The 23843-nt window shown below is 42.0% G+C and overlaps 1 protein-coding gene across 1 annotated transcript in view; it reads left to right on the top strand.

Moving 5' to 3' along the window:
• Positions 1-10326: 10326 nt before the first annotated feature.
• Positions 10327-23843, top strand: part of LOC308174189 (serine/threonine-protein kinase OSR1-like) — a gene marked incomplete at its 5' end in the record, with an annotated part of 120989 nt that continues 107472 nt past the window's right edge. Inside the window, one exon of the mRNA XM_080549271.1 lies at positions 10327-10396. Within this exon, the coding sequence (XP_080405397.1) occupies positions 10327-10396 (70 nt within the window). The remainder of the gene's footprint in view (positions 10397-23843) is intronic.

Here is a 23843-nt window from a genome sequence, read left to right as displayed (position 1 = left end):
AAAAACATGTTTGTCTAACATGTTTTTATTGTGTCATGAACATGAAAACTTTGGGTTTAAATTGCATAATAAAATCATGTTTGTCCATTATAAAATTGTGGTTCAAGACATTTTTGGAGAAAGAATAATAAAAAAAATCATCACAACCCAAAAATCCTAAAAATAACAACCAAACTTAAAATTAAACACAGTACATCATACACAAGACAAACATTTTTAAAAAATAAATCCAGACGGCCCGACGCCTTCTTGATTCTTGCATCTTCAGGGTCAGAGGTTACTAGCACTTGACCCCAGTTGGAGAATTTGCTTGCTCTTCAATCTCTTCCTAATCGTTCGTCGTCTGTCAGTGTCATTGAGGTTCAGGCAGTCGTCTGTCTCCTTCCATGTTGGACATGGTCTGGGGATTGGTCTTTAGCACCATCGAAAACATGATGCAGGCACTCACCAGCATCCTCACTAGTACAGGTGTCCACACTTTGGACCGTGGCTGGACAGGTATCTGTTGACAGATCCAACAATCAGAGTAATTCATCCTCGAAGCAAAATCTCTCATGATACTAGTGGCATAGTTCGGGTGAGATTGTATTCCCATCTGGTTAGAATCAATGTCCATTTCTTTTTTAACCATGGTCTCAGGCGTTGGTTCTCTCTTTGGATGTTGGTTCTGTGGGTCATGTGAGGCTTGTGAAACCATAGTTTGTGAACCCATTAGAATTGTCATGGCAATGATCCAGAAATGATCATGTGTCTTTCCTCCTTGAAACGGCCAGGCTCTGATTTGAAGGCTCGGCGGCCCGGGCTGTTGAAACTGGAACATTGTCGTCGATGGTCGTTTGGTGGTTCTCTGCCGGGTCTCGTACTCTGGCGTTTGTTTCTCTCTCTGGCGGGTTTGGCACCTTGGTGGCTGCTTCCTTTTCCGGCGGGTTTGGCACCCTGGTGGCTGCTTCCTTCTCTGCCGGGCCCGTCTCTGGATTCTGGTAAAACGGCTTCCACTGTGAAATATATATCACATTCTTGCCGTGGCAAAAATCAAGTGTAGCTGCAGTGATACAGGGCCACCACTGGTCTGTCTGAGGAGACAGTTAACAAATAAAAGACTGCAACAGAATTTTATGTCTAATCAAACCAACATCTTAATATCAAAATAGGAAACGGTAGAACATTTTCGTGTGATTTGAAAATCATAAACAAATGTGTCATGTTTGATGATGTCAAAATATACTTACTGAAAAATCATTCAAAAACAAGAAAAACCAGGGTTAATTGTTAATGAGTTATTGGGAGTTAGAGCAATCAAAAATATAGTCTTTTATGAGCCTCTGATACGACAGGCCACATGGTTCTTTTTTCAATACATCATGGTCTGAACAATGCATGAATACCAAACAGATCTATATAATTTTGGACAGGTTTATGCAAAAAAAACTCAAAATGGAAAGTGATCAGTTTTCCCAGAGTTTTACACATAAACCCACCTTCTTGAGAAGAGAAATAACTCTCAGGGTCTTTCTGTGCAAGAAAGCAGCTCCCCATGACTTGGGTTAGAAAATATAAAACCTTGCCTAATGCAAAGAAAATTGTTTTTAAAATACCAAACAGAAACTCAAAAACCGCTAGGGTCTCTTTTCACAACAAGAAAATCCAAAACTCAACAATTTTCCTAAAAGTGTCGGAAAACAAGACATTCTTAAACCATCAAGATATACAAAAACTGGACCTGTACAGAGATAAACAACAATGATAGGCTATTCCTATTTCTAAAACCCTATTCCTCTGCCTAATCAGACATCTTGCCTAATCTGTGTATCTACCCCCCTTCTCAGCACCCATTTCTCAACTGGGATAGGGATATGCCCAGACACCACATGTATGGTCATTCTCACGTTGTTTCTCAAACAGACCCCACATCGACCTATGACATGGTCAATCTGTTCCATTAAGAGCTATAATGCCTATCACATATTAAAACTGGAGTTCAGAACTTTGGTTAGCTCAATGAAACTCTATTATCATACATGGAAAATTCAGAACTCCAGACTGGCTCAATGAATTTTATGGATAAGTACTAAAAATGTGTTCCCACCTCCCCACTTTTACACAGAACTAAACCTCTGTGTAATAAACCCCAATCCTAGATCAACCTAGGATTCACTGATTTGGAGCTCTGTTAACCAAAAACAGCATCTCTCCCTGGTTAGGCCCTCTCTGTAACCAGGTGAACAGCAACCCCCTCTGATTAGGCCCTCTCTGCAATCAGGTAAGCAGCCACTCCCTCTGGTTAATACTTCATCTGTAACCAGATAACAGCAACGTCTTATCACAATTAGTGTTGTTCCGATACCGATACTAGTATTGGCATGGCCACCGATACGCACAAAAATGCTGGTATCGGTATCGGCGAGTACTAACAAATAATAACACCCGATACCAAACTCTTGTTCAAACGCAGCACGTTGCGTTTTTCTCCGCTTGTCTGCTATAGTAGCCTGACACAGCCTTCCTAACACAGACATGCCCAGACATGCCCAGGCATGCTCCTCTGCTGGAACGCTATTGGCCCAGAGCAGCTGCTCTCAACCAATGGCGTGGCAGCTTTTCACTATCGCGGAAAAACAAACACGCATGCTGAAAAACAAACACGCCCTGAGTACCAACCAGTGGGCTTTACTTGAAAAAGTAAACATCGTCCTGGCTCCATTCGAGATTACGAAACAAATCAGCTTTAGCACCTCCATCGCGTCTGAAGTCGTCCCCACGGTGGTGGTACTGAAGCGACTGTTGACCCGAGAGACCGAGGAGGACAGCGGGATAAAAACAATGAAAGCAACCCTACTAGCGGCTGTCGACAAAAGGTTCCAGACCGTCGAGCAGGAGCCCCACTACTACTACGACTGTTTTATATCTTAAAGTTATTTTGTTTGTAAATGTTCACTTGCTGTTGCACTACTACTACGACTGTTTTATATCTTAAAGTTATTTTGTTTGTAATTGTTTACTTGCTGTTGCACTACTACTACGACTGTTTTATATCCTAAAGTTATTTTGTTTGTAAATGTTCACTTGCTGTTGCACTACTACTACGACTGTTTTATATCTTAAATGGCTATTGCACTGATTGGCATCTGTGAGAGCCACATTTCAGGTTTTATAAGGGGTTGATTTTCTTGTCACCATACCAGGTAGACAATAAAAAAAAGTTCTATAGCATTCACTCTCTGTTGGTATTTTTTCCTGTTTTACAAAGGTTTTGAGCAGTGCCAGACTAAGTGTTAGCAATCATTTTACATCGAGGTGAGTATGCGGCTCAAAAAACATGTTTTTTTGTTTTGTTTTTTCAAACGCCGTGGTATCGGATCGGTACTCGGTATCGGCAAGTACTGCACGGTCAGGTATCGGTATCGGTATCGGGATCAAAAAATGGTATCGGAACAACACTAATCACAATCAAGTGGCACTTGTTACCCACTGTTCACGATCGTTTAGACACCATGGACCAATTTGTTAACCATGATCAGAAAGATACACGTTTATATATATAATATACACAAAAAGAGCAGTCTTATGATTTTGCCAGGTGTAATTATAGCCACGATAACATGTAAATCGTCTAAAAACGCCACAAGCCATGCATCACAAAGTGAACCCGGAAACAAAAAACCCCTCCAATCAGGTATCTATCTCCGATTAAATACCGTCCCATATACAAATGAAAATCGACAGGCTTACCGTTGTTCGTGTGTTACGTAGACAGCGTGCTAAGGCCCTGATCATCCGCTCTCAGCCAATCAAAAATAGAGGGGATCTCTTAACCGCGTCACTTGCTAGGTGAAACGCGAGAGTCTTGTTCCTTCTCAACTTTTCACAATAAAAAAGGCAGCTTGTCAGCTGAAAATGGCTGAGAGCGGACAAAACAGGATACCCTCGCAGCCGCTCCCTTGTTTCCTCGTCGCCAGCTGCAAATTATCAATAAAAGCAGCCTGTTTCGTTTCAAGATGTATAAGAAAAGATATTTAATATTCTTCTGCAGAAGGAGGAAGTTTACAGGTTCGTCAGACGCATCTGAAGATTCAAAGTTCCTCGTAAAGTCCAGATCATTCATTACATCTCAGTATTTATGCACTCAGGTACCCTCAGGTAAGAGGTCCGCCCTCGGGTAAGGTCTAGACCAATCATGAGCAATGGGTGTGGACTTGTACATTGAGGAAGATGATGGGGGATGAAGGTTAAGGGGGAACCGGCCCCCACTTTCTCCTAGAGACACAAAGGTGGAAAAGGAACACAAAGGCTACAACTGGTTTAGTCTGGTTTCTAGAGTACTGGGTCTGGGGAAACACAAAAGTCCAAAACTGCTCTAGATGGCTTAGTCCATCTAGGTAGAAAAGAGAGCAATCAGGTCTTTGTAATCATTTAAATGTGTCTGTTGTCTAGCCAATGTCAAGCTTCAAGTAGAGAAACTGGTTTCATTGTGTGTTTACAACAGGAAATTAGTTTCTATAGCTTTGCCCTAGATATCCAAAGTTTGAATCTTAAATGTAGAAAAATGTCTTATTACATATAATAGTTTTCTCTCACAGCTTTAAGGCATTTGACATTAGGAACACGTTATTTGTGTGATCACGATATCCGACCTTATGTACAATCCTCATAGCTTTTTTCTGTAGTGTAATCAATGGGTTTAATCTGCTTTTATATGCATTTCCCCATATCTCCACACAGTAACTCAAATAGGGTAAGACAAGACAACAATATAGAGTATACAACATCCTCTGTTCCAGAATATGTTTTGCCCTGCACAATACTGCAATACTCTTTGATACTTTGGATCTAACATATCTTATATGAGATTTCCAGCAGAATGTACTGTCTAATATAGGAATGGGCTTAAAGTGCAGACTCTCAGCTTTAGGTTAAGGGTATTCACATCCAAATTGAAAGAAGGGTTTATGAATTATAGCTTTTTTATATATAATAACCAGTAATTGGACAATTGACTCAAGCTGTTTCATGGGCCAGTGTGGGCTATTTATTCCTTCATTATGTCTTTATCAATTAAGCAGGTAAAAGGTTTGAGTTAATTCCAAGTGTGGCATTTGCATGTGGAAGCTGTTGCTGTATACGCACAACATGCAGTCAACAGAGCTCTCAATGCAAGTGAAACAGGCCATCCTTAGGCTGTAAAAACAAAACAAAAATCCATCAGAGAGATAATGGGAACATTAATAGTGGCAAAATTAACTGTTTGGTACATTATGAGAAAAAAAGAACGCACTGGTGAGCTCGGCACCACAAAAAGGTCTGGACGTCCATGGAAGACAAGAGTGGTGGATGATCACAGAATCCTTTACATGGTAATGAAAAACCCCATCACAACATCCAGCCAAGTGAAGAACAGTCTCCAGGAGGTAGGCATATCATTATCCATGTGTACCATAAAAAAAATACTTCACACAAGCAAATACAGAGGGTTCACCACAAGGTGCAAGCCATTCATAAGCCTCAAGAATAGAAAGGCCAGATTAGACTTTGACAAAAAACATCTAAAAAAGCCAGCCCTGTTCTGGAACAGCATTCTTTGGACCGATGGAACTAATATCAACCTGTACCAGAATGATGATCTCAACCCAATCAAGCATGCATTTCACTTGCTGAAGACAAAACTAAAGGCAGAAAGACCCACAAACAAACAACAACTGAAGACTGCTGCAGTAGAGGCCTGACAAAGCATCACAAAGGAGGAAACCCAGCATTTGGTGATGTCCATGTGTTCCAGACTTCAGGCAGTCATTGCCTGCAAAGGATTCTCGACAAAGTATTAAAAATGACAATTTTATTTATGATTATGTTAATTTTTGTCCTATTACTTTTGAGCTCCTGAAAATAGGGGACTGTATAAAAATGGTTGCAATTCCTAAACGTTTCATACAATATTTTTGTTCAACCCCTTGAATTAAAGCTGAAAGTATGCACTTCAATTACATCTTGATTGTTTCATTTCAAATCCTTTGTGGTGGCATACAGAGCCAACATTATGGAAATTGTGTCACTGTCCAAATACTTCCAGACCTAACTGTATATAAATAAATGAATGTCAATGACCCCAGGTGTGAGACTTTATTAGGTCAAACAGGTTTGAGGGGTCAGGCAAAGGACTTGGTGGAGTCAGGCGATCATCGTTGTAATCCATGGAGCAGGGCAGGAACCGTGGTGCAGGGTGCTGGGCTGGAGGTGTCCATGGTGCTGAGTGCCCACTGATGAGCTAAATAAAACATTATATTTCTGATGAGTCAACAGCACTAGGGCTCCTTCACAAAACCCTTACTGGAATCTTCATACACTCTGTGAATTAGTCTTTACTTTCTGATGAGTCAACAGCACTAACCCCATCCAGTGCGACATGTAGATAGCATATAATTTAGAATATGTAAAATGCAAACACCAGAAATGCAAGAAAGTTTATGAGGTATACCAAATGGAATTAATAACAAGTGTTACAACCCTTCTGTCTAGAGTAAAATAAGGGCCTAACAGGATAGAGTGCAGAATGTACAGGTGTGTTGCAACACAAATGCCCAAAAAAGTGTACAAGGGATCAAATCAATTCAAGTTTTATTTGTATAGCGCATCTCACAAGATGCGACTCAATGCGCTTCACGTAATGACAGATGTTCAGTGTCCAGTGTAGTGTAGTGTTCAGTGTTGTGTCCAGTGTCCAGGTTCCAGTGATAGCTTGGTCAAAAGGACGCAAGGGTAAAAAACCTGTGCACTGTGCATCCAGGAAAATTCCCCTGCAGCCCTCTAGTCGTAGAGTGATTACTTACCAGTTTGCCCACCAGTGCAAAGCTGCGGCCCCCAGAACCCCCCCGAGGGACCCCACACGCCCGACCCACCACCGGCGCACCCGGCCCAGCCCACCAGGCTCAGACTATCATAGCCCTGCACGAGGCTAGCCGGGTCAGGTGCCCCAGCGGCAGAACAGACCAAGCACGCAGGCCGTCCGGGGGCCCCCGAGGATAGGCCCAGGGAGCCCAGCGCACGGCAGGCAAGCAGGGGCGAAAAACCTGTACACAGCGCCTCCAGGAAAAGTGCCACTAGACCATAGGGGTCTAGCCCATCGTTTCTCAACGGGGGCGTTCAGACAACATCGGGGGGCGCTGGAACAGATATTAAAAAAAGGGCCGTTGAGGCGTTCTTGGGGGGCGTTCGCGCATTAAGTATTTTTCTCATGAAAAACAGCTGTCAGCAGTGTTATTACGGGTACGTTCGTAAATGCACGAACGGTCATTTCGCTCGGACAAACCGTCTTTTCAGTCAGAGCACCCATCTCTGAGCGCAGTGTTCTGAACTTGGCCGGGCTCTGTGATGCAGACACACGTAGCACAGCGCCCACATTTTTTTTAAAGTGAGAGTGTCAACAAGAAGATGAAGCTAAAAACTCAGCTAGCAAAGGCAGAGCTTTTGATAGTTTCCGATGTGTCTGGGTAAGCTGCATTGTAGAAGAATCTTGACAGTTCATGTACAGTGCAGAAATTGCAATACTATGCTAGTCTACGATAGAAAGAACCCCGGTTCATCCCATCTGTAATGTCATGTTTCAACCCTTGCCATCCTTTTCTTGCATAGCACCCGCAAATGAACACGGATAGAAGTGGAATAGGCTATATAACTGTAAACAGTTGATTGTCTTTGGATTTAGCCAGTTGGCGAAGATTTATGAGGAATAGGCTATTTAATTTGTGTTGCTCATCTAACAGCGATAAGGTGTTGTTTAATTTACGGTCTTGTTTAATTTCTATGAGTGTTTTCCTTGTAGGCTATGCTTGAGTGACATGTGTTTCAGTTTGTAGGCTCATTGTAATTGTTGGCTATAAGCGAGAGAGAATATTTCTTATGTTAGTTTTGATACTGAGTCCATGTCCCCGCCGGTGACGTAAGCCTGTCGTGCCAAATACTCCCTCCCCGCGTATACACACTACCCTCTGCGCTTATGCGTTCGCTTCCTTTCAATACAGCTTATTTAATTTAGTTAAAATGAGTGCTAATACCATACCACCATACCAGAACATCACAGCAGGAACAACCTGCTGCATCTCAAAAAAGCGATCGTATTGTAATAAACCAGTCCGGAAAGTTATCTGTCGCTTACCAATAATCTAACCTGGAGAAATCAGCTACAAATGTCCCCTCCCCTCGCAGGTTCATCACAGTATATTACATAAATGTATTACTGTTAAGTGTTGTTGTGGATGTTATCCCTAGTGCCATCCTGAGGTTAGCATTGCGATGTGTTCGTTTTAACGTTTACAAACTAAAATATACAATCGCTTTTTAGTGATATGTTGCTCCTCATGTGATGCCCTGGAAACGAACACATAAGCACTCCGAACAGCTGTCAACGTCTTTTGTTGCTAAAGGAAACCACTACTCTGCTTGCGATTGATCAGCTGTCAGCAGTGTTATTACAGGTACGTTCGTAAATGCACGAACGGTCAGTTCGCTCAGAGCACCCATCTCTGAGCGGTCCCAGAGCGCAGTGCTCTGAACTTTGGAACTGTGTTAACAAAGTCTAATAAAAAAATAAAAAATATTAGCATCATAAAACAGTCTGTTTGTATTCTCTGATGTTGTCTGAGTTTGTTTAACACTCATAAACAGCATTTTTATTCACATTCACATGGCTTTTCTGCTCTCTGGTAAACTAATGATAATGATATTCCAACTGCCCAGTTAAATCAAATCCATTATTTGGCATTCAGTGACATGCTTTTTAAATGATATAACACAGAATATTAGTCAACATTAATATTCAGGGAAGAAAAAAAGCCATTTTTTTTGATGGGGGGCGGTAAGAGACCTGGATAATGGACAGGGGGGCGCTGGCCCAAAAAAGGTTGAGAACCACTGGTCTAGCCGGTGTGTATCTTAGTGATAAACCATTGCTGTTTGCACTTTATCGCCAATGCTCTTTTAACATTGTCTCTTCTTTGCTCAAATGTTCGACCATGTCATGGTCAAACAGCTGCTTCTCACTGTTGAGACAAAATGTTATAAAGAAGTGATTAATAAATAATTTAAGAAACTCACATGCATCAGTGGTTGCAAACTGTCATGGAAATTGTATTAGCACTCTCCAGCTTACCTCAAGTCATACTGTGGTCCAAATGTATACATTTCAATGGCTTTCTTATTGGAAACACAGTCCACAGATAATTAAAAAAACAAGAATTAGACATAAAGACATAAATAGGGGGGATATAAATAAAAATAGAATAGAAATACATTAACTGTACATAGCTCATAACTGTATATAATTATCTTTGTTTTGTCACTATTTGTACTTCTGGTTATATGCCAAACTGCATTTTGTTGTTGGTACTTGTACTCAGCAATGACAATAAAGTTGAATCTAATCTCATATCTGATAACGCTAAACCACATAGGATTACCCAGTTAGCCAAGCCTGATTTATGAACAAAACTAAGTGCGAAACAGCCAAATGCGTAACACATCCAACAACCTAAATAATAAATACATATATGAAAACTATAACGTTCATTAATCATATACATATATGTATAACTATATGTTCATTAATCATATTTCGAAATTCTCACCTGAGCTGTATTTGCCATTGTCCTTTAAAATCTCGCGGTCCTCTAAAGTCCTTTAAAATCTCGCGGTCCTTTAAGATCCCTCAAAATCTCGCGGTTTCTCGCGGTTACTTCTGTGATGACGCGCTCGAACCAAATATGGTCTCCATACGTCCGGGTGTCGCCAAACGAAGGATGCAGCTGGACCCTTCTCAACATATGGGGTGTGGTCATTGCCAATGGGCTCTGATGTATTGTTGGCGGCCATTTTGAAAAAAAAGCAGATGTCACTTGTGTCTTTGGATAAAAGTTTTTCTATCACCCTAAGGTACTTGCATGCCAAATGGGACATTTGTAGCATGAACTGTCAACGGGCTATATTTTGGTCTAACAGCCACTACTAAAAGGGGAAAAGAAGAATATTCATGCCGATGTCAACGCCTGTCTGTCGGTCGGTTTCCGGGTTGTTTTCCACACCCAACATGGCCGTTATCTACTTCCAAGTTGTCTCATTCCAGAGACATGTGGAAGGCGGGGCTGGAGGAAGGCGGGGCTGGAGCACTAGTGGCACACTTTGGGAATGACAGTAGGAGCTCTGCAGGATCTGGATAAGGGGAAGTACCGACGCTGGCCCTGCTGGAATTACTTTAAATTGTACTTCCAAAAACGGAAAACACCCCAGTGTTTGGATTCAACATTGTTTACAGATAGTTCGGCCTCAACGCAGTCTTAAGCCATGTTGGAGGACCTGAGCTCCCAACCCTGGTCCATCAACAAGGATGATTATGAGCTCCAGGAGGTTATTGGTATGTAGCATGCGAGAGCTTTATGTTATCCCTCTCACCTAGCTAATAATGAAACATCACTGAATCAAGTCATGTTAGGTAGGCTAGCTATCCAGTTTGAACTTGGATATGATACATGGATATGATCAGTCAGTCCAGCCCCACCTGTGACTAGTATTATTTGTATATTTACATATACACAGCATCCAAATGTAAATAGAATACTAGTCAGAGGAGGGGGGCTACAGTACATTGATGATTTTGCTTTTGCTGACTCTGAAAAAAATAATTAGCTAGCTTGCTATCTATCACATGGAGCTAGCTAGTGCCTTCACTCTTAGCCTTATGTCCAGCTATATTGAGTGGTTTCGATGTCAATATTGTCCCATAGCTTTTAGCTGTCAAAGGTCAACGTACCTGTCAAATGTCAACTACGCTACCTTCTAGTAAGATAGGTACAGAAGTCGCTAACTTCATTGTGTGTTAGCTAGCTAGCTGTCTACTGGGTTCAGAAGTGGGTGGTACCACTACTAGTAACTAGAGAGTTACACTAGTCACTACAGTACAATAGGGGGGCTATATTAGCAATCTATACAACTTGTTTGTTAGCTACTACCCTACTACATAGATACGATTGTGTTATACAGTGTCAGAAGGAAGGGTTGCTACTTGTTACTTTGGGAAAGTTTGCGAGAATCGAGCTATTTTTTGCGCTGAGTTTTCAAATCGACTGGATTGGTTTTAAGAGCATGGCTCCTCCCATCATGACGTCAGTGTCATGGCTCCTCCCATCATGACGTCAGTGTCATGATGCAGTACTGCCCAGAGGTCTGACCGGCCTCAGCAGACTGGGAGCGCAAGCACATCATCACTACTGGGAACATTGAGCATTCAAGGTGCAGGTAGTCGCAGTTAAACCTTTAAATCTCACATTTTAGTATATTATGGCCATAGAGCTGTATTATTATCACAACAGGGCTTTATATTTTGAAAACCCCATATGGTGCAGAGGCAGAGTATTAGGGGAGCATTGTTTCAAAAGCACTCTCCCAAACAATGTGGACAATCTGGGGTTTACACTTCATGGTCCTGTTGGTTACCAGTGCACAATATTGTTTTGGGTACTGCTTGAATTAACCGGTTACGTGGGTGGTTTTAACATGATGTGGTTACTACTGGGCAGTTCCATGTGAAAGGAAATTCATCAGAGCATATCAAGTCTATATTTATATGACATTAAGTCATCAGCCCTAATTAATGTTCAATTATAGACCCCAGTCAACTAATATCAACACTTAGGCCTATATTTCATTTTGAGGATACGGTTGCCATGCATTTTGTGGAAATGCTTGAAGATCACAAGACCAATTGCTCCAGTATGCCCCGCCATATAAAGACATACCGTGGGAATATGTCTGACTGGCTAGGTCAAATGCCTCCCACATGCCAACCATACCTGACCTCATGGCCGGTGGTGGCTATGGGCAGGTGGGCAGGAGTGCGTCTTGCCCACCTGTTTTAATTTTTATTTTATTTTGTATATTTTTAGAATTGTTGATTCTGGGGGCGTGTTTGAGTGTTTAATCTCATATTTGCATTTACTGTAAGTCCATATCCTATGTCTATCTATTTAGTGCTTGAGCAAATTAAAACCACCATCTCACCACACGCATTAGTCATGGCTTGAATTGTTGTCCTGCTGCTACCCCCCCCCCCCCCCCTGCCCGTGCCCACCCAAACAAAATAAATGGCCCTTCTAAGATGGTTCTGGCGCCGGGTCTCCCTGACCTTACCATACCTTTGCCGTAGTGGCAGAAATCCATTATGTGGAGAAGTCTCCTAACATAGGAGTACGCTTTGTCCCTTCAACCCTGTTAGTTTGTGTAAGCCCATAAATGTGCTCCCAATTGCACAGAGCTGGTTTACTTTACCCTAGTGGTGACTGGCTTTCTCCAGAGGGAGGCTATGTTTAAAGAGAGTCCATTCTGCAGGCTTTAAATTAACCATCTTGTGTGTTTTGTAGGCCTTGTATTTACCTGAGCCTTCCACACACTTCCCCTCAGTTTCTTGGAAAGGGAAGACTCCAGAGACTCCTCCAAATAAAACTCTGCTTTCTAACATGCATCATTGGATAAGGCTACTTTTGTTAAGAAACTAGTTTGTGATGTGTTATTGCGCAATGTGGTAGGATATGCTGTCTTGTTATCGACACATGGGTAGCGACCCACTCTCTGTGATGAGGTGGAAGCACTCTGCTAATTAATCATCCATAGGAAGTACAATACGCTTAAAAACTACAGGCTACATTAATTAGTCTTATACTAGACTAAGTCCTTTAATCACCTAACGCTACTTCAATTACAAGTTATTTATTAATAATGAATGAATGAGAGATCCTGGGTTGTGTGTGTGAGTAAGCCTTAGCCTGTTTAGCACCTGAAGGGGCCAGAAGTGTCCCAGAGGCTGTCCCCTCTCCTCTGGCCCCGTGTGCACAGCAGTCACACAAGGAAACTATCCTGTCTCTGTAATGGCATCTGCTCTCTGACATAGTCCTTATGTAAATCTGCCAACCCCCATGCGGAGCCGCAACACACACACACACACACACACACACACACACACACACACACACACACACACACACACACACACACACACACACACACACACACACACACACACACACACGCTGTTGGTAGAGCCAACACTTCCTTGCAGAACATGGCAGCTTTTTAAAAAGCGGAACCCTAATTCTTAGTTGCAGAGATTTCCTCTTGAAGCCCTGCAACAGAATCAATCCATGTTCCAGTTTGCTGTTTCACATGAGAAGTTTGAAGCTTTTCAGCCTCGATTGGAGACGCTGAAAGGCTCTTCCTCCTCTCCTCATCTGCTGTGGGTATTAAATGACAACCAGGTGACTCCTCTGAAACAGAGTTTGCTCAGGTTACTGTCTTGACATTTCCTTTGGAAAGACGTTGATGTCTTAAAGGGGTTCCTACTGCCATATTCATCCCATCTCAATACAAAGGAGAGTGCTCACTGCTCAGACTACACATGTGACTGACTGGAGTATGGAGTTCCATAAATCTATGGCTTTTGCAATTGCTATTAAGTCTCTCTCTATCTGTTTTTAATTCTCTCTATCTGAGAAAAAGTTAATCCATAGTTTAATTAAATCTCAGACAACTTTACACAAGCATGAGCTGTTTGTATCCTAACTATAAATAAGCAACTGCCTATTTAGGTTTATGGGAGGAACAAGTAAAACATTTGAATTGACCCTGTTTTTATATAGCCAAAGAAAGTTGTCAAGGGGCGCTTAGGTGGCGTAGCGGGTTAAGCGTCGAGGGTCCCCAGTAGGGATGCTCCGATTTATCGGCCACCGATTTAAATCGGCCGATTTCACTCCAAATGACTCGATCGGTGATCGGCAAAAATGGCCGATCGCAAAAAACGATCTTTTATTTATTTATTTATTTATTTATTTATTTTGCCTGGGGAAGACAGATAACTGAACAGAAAACATAGGAGGACGTAACAGTATGTAAACCATGAAGGCCACGTTTATGATGTCTTTTATACAGCCATATCGACTGACTTGGGCTTCAGGCCCTAACTGGGTGATAGGCCAGACCTTTACTATGCCATAAAAATGGGTCTGCGTTTGCTTGGTGCCTAATGGATCAAAACTTTTGTCCAAAAAGCAAAAAATATGTAGGCTATCCAGTCAGTAGGCCTACAGTTATGTATTTTAAAAAAAATCGGTATCGGTATCGGTTGATCTTGAGGAAAAAAATCGGTGATCGGTATCGGCCCCAAAAATCCAGATCGGAGCATCCCTAGTCCCCAGTACGATTCCGTCCGGGGACATATCCTGCATGTCATCCCTCCTCTCTCTCTCACCCATCCTTCCTGTCATAATCTATTCTATACTGTACTGTCAATAAAAATGAAAAATATGAGTGGGACTGCCCCACAAAAAAAAAAAAAAAAAAAAAAAATTGTCAAGGGATTTTATTCCAACTGGGTTTTCACATGCAAAATCTCAGCTTCCCCATTAATGCACCTTTAATTAAGAATACTCTGTCATAAAATGAATACACACATCATTGAAAAATATATTACAACTCTATGTCAATGTTTGTAAGTGTGTGTAGGCAAATAAGTCCCAACTAGTTTGTCTTAATGGACTGTGGAATGGACTGTGTGTGTGTGTGTGTGTGTGTGTGTGTGTGTGTGTGTGTGTTAGTTAGGGCTGCACGATTTGGGGAAAATATCTAATTGCGATTATTTTTTTCTAGAGGTTTTTGTAAAGTGAGGTAGGGCTGCAACAACGAATCGATGAAATCGATAATGAAATTCGTTGGCGACGAATTCCATTATCGATTCGTCGGGTCTTGTTCCATAACAAACCTACTTCCTGTTGACGCACGCCACGCTGTGTTGCGGAGCCGGCGCGGCGGCTACATGTATTTTTAGCTTGCTATTCGCATTCTATGCCTTCAGCACCGGAGTATGCTCATAGTCACTTGTATTAGTAAGGAGATCAGTGTTTCCTCTACATGCATTTCATCGTGGCGGGCCGCCACGATGGAATTTCCTCCGCCACCATTCAGATTTAAAAAAAAAAAAAAAAAAAAGATTTAGGCCGCTTTTCAGACCTTCACAGCGCTAGACACACCCACAAGCGCGAAGCGACGCGCTTGCAAAACTGTTTTGTGATTGGTCGAATACATCTAGGCTGCGTCTAGTCTACAAACTACGATCCTCCACTCCTATCACCGTCAATGTGTCCGGAAAGAGGACAAGCCATGGAATCGAAAAGTTTTTGAATGGAGTCGATCCTCCACTCCTATCACCGTGGACACAGCAAGGAGCGAATTCCCGGGTAGAAATATTTCCTCTCCCCGCTGTCAGCGGTAAGCGGTACTTTCCTCCAGCAGCGGTAAATGAGGCACCCTTTGCGGCTTAATAACTTTGGTTCTCCGGGGGTTACGGTAAAAATTCCAACGTGTCCGGAAAGAGTCGTGGGAGACGATTTTTTTATTGACAACGGAATTACATGCTGGAAAAACATGCAGACACAGACAATAAGAGACACACGGGAGAAGTACAGGAAAACATTTTATTTTTTTGGGCCATCCTCGCGGTCAGCGCTACCCGCCACCATTGTAAAAATTCCTGGAGGAAACACTGGAGATGCACTTGTGAGTTCTGGCGAAGCGTCAGCTAAATGACTGTAATGTAATGCGATAGCCAGTGAGTGTTTGCTCGCATTCATGAATTCAATATTGCATGACAAGTGTATTTAGCTAGCTGGCTAACGTCAGTGGTAGAGCAGAGGTGATAAGCTAAAGGCTAGCTAGTGGTAGCCTACCAAGCTACCCGTGTGTTAGAGTGAGGCACTGACTGTCGCCTAGCCTATTGTATGGAGTGAGAGGACACATTGCATTGTTTTGGAGCATATCTGTTATATAAAAACATTAGTGTCTTTTCTGTAGCCTATATTGCACTTTGGGTTACTGACCTTTACATTAAGCAAAGTTATTACCTAAAACAATGCATGTATTGAGCTAGAGTTCAACTACTTTATTGAAACAATCTACCGCCATAGTCCATGGCCTGTTGTTAAACCTATTTGATGTAGCAAAACCTTTTTTATTTATATTATTTATTATTTTTTATTAATACTTATTCATTTTGCACATGTATATAGGCCTGGCTGATTTAGAAAACATAAAATAACATTTGCAAAAGAAATCTGTTTTTTCATTTGTATCCGATTAATCGAAAAAATAATCGGCATGTTAATCGATTATCAAAATAATCGTTAGTTGCTAGGGCTGTCCCAAACGACTATTTTTCTAACGATTAATCTAGCGATTATTTTTTCGGTTGGTCGATTACTCTAACGACTAATTTGACGGTTAGTCTGACGATTATTCTTTTTACTGTTCGATTAATGTATCACTTAATTTCCCCCAAAATAATGGCTGTATTGTCTCTCTCTGTTTAACAGTGACTTTATAAAGCACTCTGGGTAATAGCTGCTGCTCTTATAAAACAAAGCAGTGTGTGACATGCACATTACTCAGACGGCCGCCCCTTTAAATGATCAGCTGATGTATTTGGGCTGTCTGTGGGCCTGCAATTAAACACACACACCTTTAATTCGGCGACCTGCTACTACTACTACTACTACTACTACTACTACTACTGTAACTGCCTCTGTCAAACAGCCCCAGACACAGGGCAGACTCACTGCTATGTTTAGCCAACTTGAATGCCAACATGGCCATCAGGGTTTTTCCTGGCTCAAAATGAGGCGGAGGTGGTACCAGTGGTGTTTGACATCGGGGGGGACCCATGAAGCAGGGCTGTCTGGGGGTCCTTAAACATCAAATACTTAATTTCTTGCATTCTGGTGAATTGATATGCACCAATTTGTCCCCTTTCTGCATCAATTTATGGTGGAAATGTCATTATTTATGTAAAGGAAAACACAATATTCAGGCACCAGATGACCATTCAAAATATAATGTAATATAATGCAATATAAGGCTCTCAGGCATTCTGTACTTTCAAATATGTATTCTCCTTGAGCAGTCAACATCAACTATCAGCTATTTCGCTAGCAAAAACGAAAGCTAACTTATTTGCGAAACAGCGCCCCCGCCACCACGTCGGCGCAGTGCCGCAATTGCAGTTAGAAATGACAGAAACGCTTGTAGAAAATACGACCGTCAGTTTGTCGAGAGCTGGAGGCGGCCGCCTCATAATTCTCTATGCAGGAAAAACCCTGGCCATTTAGAAGTCTACATCTACATAGCTAACGTTACTAACACCAGAAGACAAGACATACAAACTGTGGTGAGCTACATTGCTTGTGTAACATTAGCTAGTAGCCTCCTCCATGTTTCCACTGGTCACAGCCATGTTGTTTATTTGCGACGCACCGACGCACATTACGCAAGTCGACGTATTGACGTAGTCGATTACGTCGACTACGTCGACGCGTCGTCCCAGCCCTATTAGTTGCAGCCCTAAAGTGAGGCCATATCTCCGGCTAGGAAGGTCGTATCATCTAGCAGCCCCACAGCCCGAGCTACGAGTAAAAGAACTAAACTTACATGAAACTTACGTTGGGTTGCTTTAAAGTCAAGCTTCAGTTTAAGATTCACTGTGTAATAGATTTAAAACATGTGATGCATGGAGCATTACTAACCTGACTCAGATGGTTTGTTTCACACAAAACATGCTTTTCTGTTTCACATGTATGCTTTTTGGTGAAGACTCGGCTGGATTCAAAGGCCCAATCTCATTTCCCTTTTCTACCCCTACCCCTCATTTTGGAGCCACGGCTTGTACCTCGGAAGAGAGTCACAAGGGGTAGTGGTTGAAAATCTTCCCCAATGAAATCGGATAGCCCTTCAAGACCCTGATACGTCATCAGTAGTATCATAGAAAAGCAATGCAATTCATTCACAACTTAACTTTCATTCTACAATCGATCAAACAAGATCAAATTAAAAAGAATAATGCTTCATTATCAGACCAGTTCATGACAGAATGACGGTACTCTGTAGGCTAGCAACCCTGTTCCTTCCCAGCCAGTCTGCACTGATAAGGAGCGGTAACAAGTGCAGCAACGGCTGAACTTTAGTTACATTTCGGGCGTCATATTGCCATCAAAGGGGGGAAATGCCACATGGAAATATCTCAAAATGCAGGACTAAGCCCCGCGGTGGCGTAGCGGTCTAAGCACTAGCCACTAGTGCAAGCTGCCCACCGGGGACTGGGATCGAATCCCGGTCTCGCCAGACCCGGATATGGCCGAGGCACACAGGGAGCGGCATATTGAGCGGCCGCTCCAGAGGGCGGTATAGGACTATTTCCGGACAAGGATCCGTCGCGGAATAACGGTGCTGGGCTCGAGGAGCCAGTCAGCTAGTCTGCCTGGCGATCTCCTCTGGGGCTGCCGGCCACGGGGTCGTGCGGCGGATCCTACGCAATAGGCAGGGGATAATTGGATGCTAGGTTGGGTTCAATTGGATACCAAATTGGGTGAAAAAGGGATAAAATCAGAAGAAAAAAAAAGTGCAGGACTATCATGCGCAAATTATCTTTAAAACATGTAGGGCGGGTTTCACAGACCACGCTTAAGCCTAATCCTAGACTAAAAAACATCTTCAATGGAGATTTTACATTGAAAGTGTGATTTAGTCCAGGACTAGGCTTAAGCCTTGTCTCTGAAACCGGCCCGTAATGTTAGATAACTAACATTAGACACACATCTAGACACATTTTTGTGATGGTGACGTCATACAAAACTGCCCCTCCAAAAATGGCATGCTAAAATCCCCACTATCCACAGGATCTGCTTATCTGGTAAAGATAAACCGGATGGATCCCGCCTCCTAACAGCAGAAAACAGAGGGTGCGCCATAAGACTCTCCTTCTGAATGGATAGACCCATCACATCCCTAACATAGACCCATCACATCCCTGACTCTGTGAAATGACATTGTGGCCAGGACTGAGAGCACATTTGTCAGTTCAGTGTGGCCTTCCAGGTCATGTGATGGGTTTTGCGCCAAGTAAAGTATTGTCGGCCTATACATTGTCGATGGGCAGGCCCATTATGTTCAAACAAGGCCTGAACATCCTCTCACCCCTTGGGACATCCCGGCACTGATGCCTCTCCCAATCCCAAACAAAACCCATGACATGTAAAGCAGGGCACATTGTGGAGTATCACTCTAGTGAAATCTAGGTGTAATTGCAGTATACAGAGTAGATTGTCCTACAAAGACACACTTAGATTTAGTAATCTAAAAATGTATTAGACCCCTATACTTTCTTTTATTTATTTTTTGTTTCTTTTTTATTACTACTACTCAACCTTTTCAGTTTGTAAAGCGTTTGAGTGTCTTGAAAAGTGCTATATAAGTGTAATGTGTTACACTTATTATTATTATTATTATTATTATTATTATTATTATTATTATTATTATTATTATTATTATTATTATTATAGTGAACATAGACGAAGCATAGACAGTCTTTATATACATTTCCAGAATGTTGTTGACAAATTAAATCGATGCAATTACAAATAATAGGCGATGGTAACTGATGCACTGATGTATTAGTCAAACCACTCCTCAAACGGATATTTCTCAAGCGGGCACTTGAGCACTCCAAGTTAGGATATATGGATGATACAATCCTGGGCATGGCTGATTTTGCGTGAAAACTATTTGGACAAATACTCTGAGCTGATTACTGCCTAATGATATTCATACTCTGTCATGCACTGATCAGATTTCGAGTGTGCACAGTGTGGGCTTTATATCCTCTGATCGTGGAAAGACGCTGCAACACTCTTCTGTTCTCTCAGTTAGAAAGACGCTGCAACACTCTGCTGTTCTCTCAGTTAGAAAGACGCTGCAACACTCTGCTGTTCTCTCAGTTAGAAAGACGCTGCAACACTCTGCTGTTCTCTCAGTTAGAAAGACGCTGCAACACTCTGCTGTTCTCTCAGTTAGAAAGTCAACACTCTGCTGTTCTCTCAGTTAGAAAGTCAACACTCTGCTGTTCTCTCAGTTAGAAAGTCAACACTCTGCTGTTCTCTCAGTTAGAAAGTCAACACTCTGCTGTTCTCTCAGTTAGAAAGTCAACACTCTGCTGTTCTCTCAGTTAGAAAGTCAACACTCTGCTGTTCTCTCAGTTAGAAAGTCAACACTCTGCTGTTCTCTCAGTTAGAAAGTCAACACTCTGCTGTTCTCTCAGTTAGAAAGTCAACACTCTGCTGTTCTCTCAGTTAGAAAGTCAACACTCTGCTGTTCTCTCAGTTAGAAAGTCGTGTGCTGAGGATGGCTCTGGATTCCCAGCATGCTCAGCAGAACTATTGTTTTGGTAACTTCCCCAGGGAAAGAGGTCTTGTTATTACACGGTTCACGCCCACTCTTTCCACCTCGACGGGCATTGGATCATATTGGACAGTGCCTGAGCCATGGGAAAAAGTACAGCTCTTTTTTCTCTCAGCTTCTGCTGGACCATTCTTGCGGGTCAAACTGGACTTGAAACTTGTAACCACCAGCGCTGTTATGTATCACTGGCAGTGGCACATGTTTCATCCTCTGTTACTGCTCCAGACTTCTTGGTTGTTGTTTTGAAAATATGAGAGAAACCCCCTGTTAACGGTCAAGCATTAGACTAAACACTCGCCGTTAGGGTTAGCACTAACATTATGTTCACTTGTAAACTCTGGACCATAGGCTTATGTTTGGCTGTGTAGAAGTTTGTGACAGTCCGCTCATGCTGTGCCCCCGGCTTTCATCTCCACACATGTAGTGATAACGTCAAGGTGTGGACATGGTTGGGTGTTGGGTTACTGAGAGTTGAGTGACAGATGGGTTGGTGGAGACTGTTGCAATAGTTAGCCATGTGTGACATTTCTCATTGTACCTTGGAATAATGTGCGGAATGTGTGTGAGGCATGCGGAGGAAATGTAATAAAGGGTGTCTGACGTCAGTGTGGGGACGAGCCTGGCGAGGGCAGGAAAAGCAAACATAGCGTTGTGGCGCGTCAAGCGGCCGTGCACAGCCCATGAAGGAGAGCATTGACACTGCTCTGCAGAGAGGCTAGCCCCGTTTATCTGCTAATTCCACACATACTATGATCGCTGATCTGATGATTGTTTTTGGGAGACATTTTTTTTCTTTTCTGGTCATCCAGGACCATTTAGCGACCTTGCTAGTGAATTGCAATGTAAACCCCAAGTGTTTGCCTACGCTTTTAGTCAAGACCTTTTCACTTAGCTTGCTCAGGGCATGTTAAGTCACATATAATATTCGCACTCTCAAAGTTGGCACATGACAACTTTGGGCAACATGCGTCTTGTTGTGTCTCATGAATAGTGCAATTCTTAATTTAAACAGTGCCAGATTCTTGATTCATTAGAGTGCACTGCACAACCCAGCAGATCATGTCGTGTTTTGTGTTGCCTATTGAAGGCTGTTTTTTTTTTAGACAGAGTTTGTGTAGCCTAGCAGTTTGATTGAAACAGCAGTTTATAAGTAGCAATTTTATGTATAGCCTATGTTATGTCAAGCATTCACTCTACTAGGCCTACAAGTACCCCCTGGCTAGTAGCATGAGGGTTGTGGAATCCTGGGCCCATACAACCTCAATAAAATGAGCTCAATCACCATCAAGTGTTCCTTAGCTTGGTGGGAAGTTGTAGCCTAGTAGGTGTAGCCTATATTCTGCTCACAGTTCCAGTGTGGTTTGTATCCTCTAATGTGATATATATATATACTTTTTACAATACTATATTGATTATCCAGCCTCAGCATCATGATCCTTTTCTTTTTTCTGAAACAAAAAAATCTGTTAAACTTTCAGTATATATAATGTGTATTGCCAAATGTATTGTATTGCAATTAGTATCGTATCGTGACCCATGTGTCGTGATATGTATCGAATTGTGAGGTTATTGCCCTAATATCCAGCCCTAATAAACCCCCACCAGCGCAATCATGAAGGCAAAAAAAGAAAATGGACTAGGCCTTGCATTGACCTAACCAGAATTCAGAGCTTATCTGGTTAACATATAGGCTAAATAAAAAAAACATTTAAAAAAGTAAACCTGCCCCAGTGGCTCCTTCAGCCATGACTACTTGGCTGTAAGCTAATAAAACCCGTATGTGCTCTTCCTCTTTCCATGGCTGGCCTGCTCTGCTTGGTGGAAACATAACACCTGGCCCATTGTGCTTACTTGAAACATTGATTCTTATGAGAAGGAGCATGATGTTGTTGTTAGATGTTTCTACTACAGCCACACTTTCTGTTTTGAAAGGAAACGATATAGGTTAGGCTAGCCTAGGCCTAGTGTCCACAAACTCTCTCATGCCGCTCTGTATCAGAATGTATATCAAGTCACTCTGAGTAACATTCCTCAACATCTAATCACTTTATCATTCTTAAAGCGTGGGATCATACTTAACGCACCTCAATACAGATCCATGCACCTTAATGCACGTGGGGTAGTGGTGGTCTAGTGGATAGTGAGTTGGACTTGGGATCGGAAGGTTGTGAGTTCAAATCCCGCCTGAAGCCACACCACTACTAGTGTGCCATTGGGTAAGGCACTTAGCCCTCAGTTACTCCAGGGGGAATGTCCCTGTAATTCGTAATTGTAAGTCGCTTTGGATAAAAGCGTCTGCTAAATGGCAAAATTATTATTTAATTATTATAATACAGATCCATGAAAATGCTCTGCCACTGGTAGGCCTAAGCCTTGTAACAACTCATAATGTAGGCCTAATAACACCGGATAATAGAGATGCTCCGATCTGATCGACGCCGATCCATATCGGCCGATATGCCCTTGATCTGTTTTGATCGGAGTTCTCAAAACGGCCGATCAAACACGGCCGATCAGTTTACATAGAGAAATGCCGTCGCCAGTCTGGCAATATTACACAGTGTCGGAAAGAGACAACAAATATGCAGTTTGTAATGTCTGCTCAAAAGAAATACCTCGCGGAGGAACGCAAGCAAGGACTTTCAATACCACGAATATCATACGGCATTTGAAGGCTTGTCAAATGTTGCACATTTGATGTGACAGTGTACATTTTATTTATTATGATTTTATTTTCACATTTTATTTGTTTTTCCTGAAGTAAGCTAGGTGGTTGTGAATTCAATAAAACAGATGGTTGTCAATTCATGATACTTTCTCATCTCCTAATTTCATTTGAATACTTAATATACAATGTCAATGGTGTTAAGAATAATTAAAAACATAAATAATGCTACACAATAAATAGAATGCTTCAATTGCCATTTTCGACGCTGTGATCGGTGATCGGTGATATCGGATCGGCAGATCACTGATTCCAGTGATCGGCACCAAAAACCCTGATCGGAGCATCTCTACAGGATAATGTAATAATAACATTTGCATTTATTATGTAATAAACCTGGATATATATATATAGGCTATATATTTGGATATATCCACAAAGGCTTCATGAATTACAGATTGTGCCTTTAAAATGTGTAAATATTAGACTACATTATTCATCCAACACGGTTTTACTCACCAGATAATATAATTACGTTGTTACACTGGAGCAGTAGAGTGGAATACCCTCTGAATGGAGAGGGCTGAGCTGTGCTTGTGATTTACAAATGTAGCCTATGTATTTATTACAATATTTAGCCTTCATCTACCTTTCTCACTTCTAAACAAGATGTGACACAGAAGGAATAGGTTCACCTTTTAATCTTACTGATTTTAGTTGTAGGTGATATAGGTGATCCTATTGATAAAGAAATTCTCTTTTTCCAATGAAGACCCAGCCTTATCCACATTCAAATAGTGTTGTTCCGATACCGATACTGGTATCGGCATGGCCACCGATACGCACAAAAATGCTGGTATCGGTATCGGCG

The sequence above is a fragment of the Nansenia antarctica genome, assembly GCF_963989245.1.
Source record: "Nansenia antarctica genome assembly, chromosome: 19".
NCBI lineage: Eukaryota > Metazoa > Chordata > Actinopteri > Argentiniformes > Microstomatidae > Nansenia > Nansenia antarctica.
This window is presented reverse-complemented; position numbering and strand designations above follow the sequence as displayed.